The sequence below is a fragment of the Myotis brandtii genome, unplaced genomic scaffold, assembly GCF_000412655.1.
Source record: "Myotis brandtii unplaced genomic scaffold, ASM41265v1 scaffold29, whole genome shotgun sequence".
Taxonomy (NCBI): Eukaryota; Metazoa; Chordata; class Mammalia; order Chiroptera; family Vespertilionidae; genus Myotis; species Myotis brandtii.
Genome location: NW_005361075.1, coordinates 42,666 through 50,434, shown reverse-complemented (window position 1 = coordinate 50,434; position 7,769 = coordinate 42,666). Strand labels below are relative to the sequence as shown.

Below are 7,769 nucleotides of genomic sequence, written 5' to 3'. Positions count from 1 at the left end.
CTCCCCTCCCCCTTCCCTTCCCCTCCCCTCCCCATTCTCCTTCTCTTCCCTTCCCCTTCCCTTTCCCTCTCCCCCTCACCCTTTCCTACCCCCTCCTCCTCCTCCTCCCCCTTACTCTTCCCTCCCCTTCCCCTCTCACTCCCCCTCCCCCTTCTCTTCCCTTCCCTTCCTTCTTTCCCTTCCTGTCCCTTCCCTTCCCTCTTTCCCTTCCCTTTTCTCCAGGGACACCATGGCAATGAAACAGTAAGGGCAGTTGTCATGGAAACAGCCCTTTAAAATTCCCTAAATTTGGGACACAGCCCTCCAGGGGTAGGGGTGGGAGACATTAGGGTCTGATTGATGAGTGGCACATCCTCTGTGTCTAGTCACTTTCACTCATCTCTACAGAAGCTTCCTCAGGTCCTGAACCTTGCTCTCCTCCTTGCCTCAGGAGATCCAGGGACAGGTGCAGATACCAGCCCTGCCCTCTAGGATCCTTGAGCCTTTGAAGGAGGCAGGCACACCCCAAGGGCATATGCTGGACAGAGACAGAATTGCTTAGCTTGTGTGTGTCTGGGTGGGGGGAGGCTTTCAGAGGAGGGGGTAATCTACATCTGGCTGGAAGGGTCCTCTCTATATCATCCTATTGTTTACCCTGCTTCTGAGCCCTTATCCATGGTATTAGATTGGGTTGGGGTGGGTGGTTGAAAGGTAGGAGGGAAACTGTCTTTCCTTTTAAAAAAAAATCTCCAGGGAAATAATAATAATTGTAGTTACTCTTTAGAGAGCACTTCCTAAGTGCCTTGTACTTATCTCATTAAATTCAAGGGGGGAGGTGGTATCTTCATTCCGCAATTTAGTCTCTGAGGCACAGAGAGGCATGTGACTTGCTCAAGGTCGCGTAGCCAGCAGGTGGTAGAGCCAGGATGTGAGCCTAGGTTCACCTGACTGCTGAGCCAGTGCTCTCCCTGTGCCACACTGCCTTCTACAGAAAAATGGCATTGCTGATCTCAGACCTGGGCCTCCTGCCATTCCTGCAGATCCTCCACGCAGCTCTATTTCCTCCCTCCTGCTGCAGATTCCCACTGTGTTTTTGATGACTTTCCTGGATGCTTTGGAGACAGGCTATGGGAAATACAAGAACCCTTACCACAACCAGATCCACGCAGCTGATGTTACTCAGACAGTCCACTGCTTCTTGCTCCGCACAGGGATGGTGGTAGGTGCCCTAGAGATCACCCTGCTGTGACTTAGGGCTTTATGACTGCATAACTGGGGTGTATACTCCCATTTCCCTCCTTCTCTCTTTGGTTCCTCCTTTGGCATCACAGTTTTCAGAGTCAAATCGGACTTACTCTACAGAATTCCCGGGTGCACCATAATTTCACGGGATGTGTGCTGGGATGCAGTGGGAATGTTGCAGGTGGGAATGGAGGAGGGTCTTTGGTCATTCCAGGAGCTGAGAAACCTGGCTGCATTAGCCCAACAGCTGGCCTTGAAGAATGGAAGGGTGGTGTGAGCGGTCTAGCCTGTATGTGGAGATTTGGGGGCAGTGACTCAGAGAGGGTTGGCCCCCTCCCATCCTCTGTCTCTTTCTCCCAGCACTGCCTGTCAGAGATTGAAGTCTTGGCCATCATCTTTGCAGCAGCCATCCATGACTATGAGCACACAGGCACTACCAACAGCTTCCACATCCAGACTAAGTGAGGGGCGGGGTGTGGCAGGGCAGGAGGGGCCGAATGGAAGTGGGGAGGCTGCCAGAATTTCCATTTAACAGGGGGCTGACCATGATGACCTTTGGCTTTGCAGGTCAGAATGTGCCATCCTGTACAATGACCGCTCAGTGCTGGAGAATCACCACATCAGCTCTGTCTTCCGAATGATGCAGGACGACGAGATGAACATTTTCATCAACCTCACCAAGGATGAGTTTGTGTGAGCAGAAGCCAGGAGTGGGCATCCCTACAAGACCCCCTCACCCAACCCTCTCTCTCTACTACCTAGACCTCCTGCCACCAGTGCTGTGGGGCTAATCGCTCTTCTGGTTCTGTCCATTCAGGGAGCTGCGGGCCCTGGTCATTGAGATGGTCTTGGCCACAGACATGTCTTGCCATTTCCAGCAAGTGAAGTCCATGAAGACAGCCTTGCAGCAGCTGGAGAGGTGGCATCTGGTGGGGTGTGGCCGGGGCTAGGCCAGAGCAAGGGGTGTGTGAATCGGGGGGCATACACATGGGTGATTGGTGTGCCAAGTCTTTACCTGGATGTAGAAGCTCTCCTGGCTCCAGATAGCTGAGTGTATCTGTGTGTGTGTGTGTGTGTGTGTGTGTGTGTGTGTGTGACATGTGTGTGCACATGGCCCTGGGTTTAGGTACAGTCTAGGCAGCTCGTATACTGGGAGTCTGAGATGGGCATTATCATCTCAGCTTCAGGACAGACTTACTCTGGAATGCTGGGAAAATCATTCAATCCTTCTGGACTCATTCCCTTATCTGTGAAATGTGAAAATGATATGCCTCCCTCCTCAACAGCTTGCCACCAGTTCCTACTATAAGCAGGCTACTGAGAGAGTCATGTGAGGTAAAAGACAAAAACACAGAATAAAGGCCATAATTACATCCACTGTTGCTTAAAAGTGGGAGTATCTAAATGTGTGGGAGTTGCTAAATGTGTGTAAGAACGAACTATGTGTGTGTCCTGAAGGTGTGTGTTAGTGTGCCTACGTGTGGGAGAATGTGCTGTGTCAGAGCATATCATTGTTAGAAAATAATAATAATAATTATTATTATAGATAACATCTACTGAGTACTCACTATGTGCCAGACACTTTTCTAAATACTTTTATATAGCATGCCATTTAATTCTCAGAACAATTCTATGTAGCCGATTCTGCTATTATTTCCACTTAGGATTGAGGAAAATGAAATACAGCAAATTTAAGTAACTTGCTCTGTGTCACACAGCTAGTGTGTGATAGGTGTAGTGAGGATTGAATCCAGACCTCTGCTTCTAAGAGCCTGGGCTGCTTGCTGTGTGTGTGTGTGTGTGTGTGTGTGTGTGTGTGTGTGTGTGCGCGCGCGCGCGCTTGCTTGCTTGCTTGCTTGCTTGTGTGTATCCTTAGAAGAGTGTTTGAAGTTACCTGAGAGGACCTGAGAGAGGGCATGTGATGGGGAGTTAGGAATGGTCCACATTTCCTTTTCCTAAAAGCCCAGTCTCCCTTCTCTCGCCATCTGCCTTGACCAGGATTGACAAGTCCAAGGCCCTGTCTCTACTGCTCCATGCTGCAGACATCAGCCATCCGACCAAGCAGTGGTCAGTTCACAGCCGCTGGACCAAGGCTCTCATGGAGGAATTCTTCCGCCAGGTACCATGGCATCCTTGCCCACGCCCTGCCCATGGGCCTTCTCTCGCTTGGTTTTCCATACTCCCACTCCAGACCTTCATTTAGCAACCTGCAGCTCCTGACCTGACCCCAAACCGGGGGGATAAACTGTCATCGTCCTAAGAGCTGAACAGTGGTTCCTAAGAGCTGAACAGTGGTTGATGAGAGGTGCATCCCGTTTGCCTATCACTCATTTCCAGGTCACAGGCACTCAGAGTGGAGGGGATGGAAGACCAGCAGGAGGCTCAGGGAGCCTCCATCTTCTCCTCTTCCCTCTGCTAGGTACCTTCCAAGTCCACTCTGAGTGCCTGGGGGACATTCCTTTTCTACCACAACAACCTCCTACCACCCCAGCTTCACCCTGGGTCTGGTAGTCTGAGGTGTCCGCTCCAGCTTTCCCACCCGTCCTCTCCCCCAGGGTGACAAGGAGGCAGAGCTGGGTCTGCCCTTCTCTCCGCTGTGTGATCGCACTTCCACTCTCGTGGCACAGTCCCAGATTGGTGAGTATCCTATCTCGCAGGGAGGAGAGGATTGCAAAGCGGAAAGAATGCTGTGTGGGGCCTGGGCCAGGACTTCCCCACGTCCCCAACCTCAAAGCCATTCTTCCCATAGAGGCAAGCCTGCTGTGCTAGGGCATGGGGTCCTGGGTGGAAGGCCAGGGGCGTGCAATGGTGGGGAGGAGTGCTCTGAGGTTACAAATGCATCATCCCAAAGGCTGCCTTCATTGGGAACTTTTCAGCCATAGGTTACTCTGTTTTACATGCAGACAAGGGTCACAGCCATGCTGGCCACATGCACTACCCAGCCCTCCAGGTAAGACATCGTCATGGTGTTACCCTCTGCACTGCAGGTTTCATCGACTTCATTGTGGAGCCCACATTCTCTGTGCTGACCGATGTGGCTGAGAAGAGTGTCCAGCCCTTAGTGGATGAGGACTCCAAGTCTAAAAACCAGCCCAGGTGAGGATGACTGGGGTAGCCCGGCCTCCTGGTTCTGGGAGAAGGGAGTCAGACTCACAGAGGGCGGACCCCCAGGGAGGAGGCACACCCACGGGAGGGGTGGTGAAGGAGCAGGCTACTCCAAACAGGAGAGCCGCTGTGCTGTGTGTCACACACAGGGGCGGAAGGATGGGGCCATGTGACCAAACGCATGTGCTTGCACCTGTATTCCCTCCACCATATTTTCGTCTCTTCCATTAGCTCTGTTTATTGTCTTTCTGCCAATCTTGTTTTTATTTTCCTTCTAGTAAGAGAGAAGGTGTGGAGAGGGAGGGGTGAAATCTGGGAGGAGGGGGACAGGGACTTGGAAGGTACCTAGCAGAGGGAAGAGGAGAAGATGGAGGCTCCTTAAGCCTCCTGCTGGTCTTCCATCCCCTCCCCTCTGAGGGCTGTGAAGGTGGTTCTGGAATGGGCTGGGTCCCACCTCTGAAGTTGGTGGGGGGGTGCTGCTTCTAGTTTTCAGTGGCGCCAGCCTTCTCTAGATGTGGAAGTAGGAGACCCTAACCCTGATGTGATCAGCTTCCGCTCCACCTGGACCAAATACATTCAGGAGAACAAGCAGAAATGGAAGGAACAGGCAGCAAGTGGTGGGTACCATTGTGGGCATGAAGCCGTGGGAGGAGGTGGCTAACGGAGTAGTAGCAGGTCCATTTTCCTCAAGCCCTTGGAGTAGCCGTTGACTCCGAGTTGGGAATAGAGCTGATCAGACTACAGTTAGATTACAGGAAAGACTGACCAGATAATTGGCCTGAACTGTTCTAGAATGAGAACTGGAGAGAGAACAGGGACAACCATATTCCACAACCAAGGGGCCTTATGCACATTGCGGCCTGTGAGTGGTGCTCCTGTAGATTAGGGTCACTTGGTGGCCCCGGCTGGGAGACTTTTCCTGTATGTGGGAGTTGAGATTGTGATTAGCAATCTGAAGGCCCGAGAGGCTCTCCACAAGTGGCCGGGGGTTGAAGATAGGAGGATGCATGAGAATCTCTTACTTTTCTCCACATACTCCTTGGTTCTGGGGAAAACTACTTCTTGGTCTGGTCTCAGCTTCCTTCATGCCCCTCTGCAGGCATCACCAACCAGATGTCCATTGACGAGCTGTCCCCCTGTGAGGAGGAGGCCCCGCCCTCCCCTGCCCAAGATGAACACAACCAGAATGGGAATCTGGACTAGCCTGGGGCTGGCCCAGGTGAGCCTGTCATGGTGGAGTGGGAGGGTCTTGATGTTGGGCGGAGAGTAGGGAGAGCTGGGTGTCCAACATGGCATTTTGAAGAGTCATCTCTGGGGTTCAATGGATGTGAGGTTCTCCCTCCCTCCTTCCAGGCAGGAGAGTGATGGAAGTGAACACATAGAACTGAGTCAGGGCGTGAATGTGAAGCCAGGAAATCCTCCCAGCTCTTCTGTCCCAGTCCCTGCATTTGGAAAGCAGGTAGCTCTTCAGAGCAGGGTGGGGCCTGAGCAAGGCTAGAGCCATCCATGTAGCACCTTTGTGAGGGCTCGGGAAAAGGAACCAGCCGGGGCACAGGCTCTGTGAGGGCGGTTGGCACGACTTCGATTGCAGCTCCTGCTCACACCTTGGCTGAGTACCCTTCTGCAAGGCATTTTTTTGCACAATTATTTGTGGGACCGAGTGGGGATCTGGGCGGGACTTGGAGAAGGTAAGTCAGGCTGGAAATAAAGGCAAAGCTCCGAGCACTGAAACTTCCCCTCTTTCCCCAGGTCCTCATTGAGTCCCAGTGTTAGATGTCATCAGCACCATCCATCGGGACTAGCTCCCCCATCTGCTCCAAGGGAGCATGAAGGTTGAGGAAGAGACAACCCACCTGAAGGCCAAATGCCAGAGAATGTGGGGTTGGGGAAGGGCCCCTCCCCACCCGACACCCACTGGGCCATACTTTAATCTCCCGGCAGCAAGACTGGGGAACTTCAGGCTCCCAATGGTCACTGTGCCCATCCCCCTGCCTCTGGACTCCCCCGTGGCCAGATGGATGTCTGGGGAAGGGGAGCTTCCTGCAGGCTCCCCAGGGTTTGGGGGGAGGGTCAGAGATGCCAGCCCCCTGGACCCTCCCCCATCCTTTTTGCCTCCAAGTTTCTAAGCAATAAATTTTGGGGGTTCCCTCAGCCCCCCACCCCAGATCTTAGCTGGAAGGTCTGGGTCCCCTTTTCCTACCCTGGGAGGGGCTGGAACAGGAGAGAAAGCTGGGGGGTTTCAGAGCCCTATGCGTGGGGAGGGGAGTGGGCTTCTTCAGGGCATGGTATCATTTTAGGGCCTGGGAATGGGGGGTGGGCAGCCTCTTTACCCCAGACCTGCACTGCTTCAGCCCCATCCCCAGCTCGACCCCTTACTTCTTCCCTCCTCCCATTCGTCATGGCAACTGGAGAAGAGGACCAGGGGCTGAGAGCAGGTCTTTCCTGGGGTCCTTAAGAGCTTGGGACTGGTCTGGGCCTGGGACATGGAACCTGCCCTGGCTGATGCCTGAGCCCTTTGCCTCCTTCCTCTCCCCTGGGCTGGAGGCTCCCATCCGACCAATGTCTGTAACGTGCTTTGAGTCTCCTCAGCAAAGCACCTTCAGGATGCATCTTACGAGCACAGGCAGGAGAGACCAGCTGGGTCAGGGTCAAGGGTGCATGATGGGGGTGAGGTATAATCCAGTAATACTGTGTTACCACCAGAGGATCCCTCCCCTTCTCCATTCCAGCACTGGCCCAGCTGTGGGCACCAAGAGGCCCCTCCTCTGTGACAGTGGGGAGGGGTGGGAGGAAGGCAGATGGGGAGGGGCTCAGGGTACTGCTGTAATGCCCTCTGAAGAGAGCCCCCCAGGCCCCCTGTCCCTTCCTCTCCTCAGGTTCCTCTCACCCCACCTTGTCCCAGGAAAGGCCCAAGTCCAGGTGACTGCCCTTCTTTCTCGTAAATATCAATCATGCATCTGTACAGTGGGCCCTGTTCATGTGAAGTCCATATCCATGGTCTCTTAGACCTGCCACCCTGCCACCTGTCCCCCCTACCCCACCCCAAGTAGGGTAGAAACGCATGTGACTCATCCCTGCCCTCGGTCTCCCAGAACCCTGCTATATAGTCAGAGATCAATAAAGAAGGGAGACCAGGCTTGGCTGTGTTTGGTGTTCACTGGGTGGAAGTCCACCATGCATCTTCAGGTACACTGTCCCTTTAAGCTTGATAAAATCCGGTGCAGTCGGTGTTCTATCTGATATGTATATATAGTGGGCAAGCTGAGGCCCAGAAAGGTGAGATGTTGCCTGAGGGCACACAGTAGGGAGGGCAGAAGTGGGACCTTACACGTCTGAGGTTCTTTCTCTCTCCATTAAACTGCTCCTTAAGGAGGGACAAATCTTTCCTTCCTTCCTTCCTTCCTTCCTTCCTTCCTTCCTTCCTTCCTTCCTTCTTCCTTCCT

The 7,769-nt window shown here is 53.4% G+C and overlaps 1 protein-coding gene across 1 annotated transcript in view; it reads left to right on the top strand.

Annotated features, from left to right (window-relative positions):
* PDE1B (phosphodiesterase 1B, calmodulin-dependent) overlaps positions 1–7,462 on the top strand; it is a 27,529-nt gene extending 20,067 nt beyond the window's left edge. The window contains exons 7-16 of the mRNA XM_005869110.2: positions 1,058–1,198; positions 1,582–1,682; positions 1,789–1,914; positions 2,039–2,140; positions 3,220–3,340; positions 3,777–3,858; positions 4,209–4,317; positions 4,813–4,943; positions 5,426–5,545; positions 6,076–7,462. Coding sequence (XP_005869172.1) covers positions 1,058–1,198; positions 1,582–1,682; positions 1,789–1,914; positions 2,039–2,140; positions 3,220–3,340; positions 3,777–3,858; positions 4,209–4,317; positions 4,813–4,943; positions 5,426–5,529 — 1,017 coding nt within the window. The 3' untranslated portion in view covers positions 5,530–5,545; positions 6,076–7,462. The remainder of the gene's footprint in view (positions 1–1,057; positions 1,199–1,581; positions 1,683–1,788; positions 1,915–2,038; positions 2,141–3,219; positions 3,341–3,776; positions 3,859–4,208; positions 4,318–4,812; positions 4,944–5,425; positions 5,546–6,075) is intronic.
* The last annotated feature ends 307 nt before the right edge of the window (positions 7,463–7,769 follow it).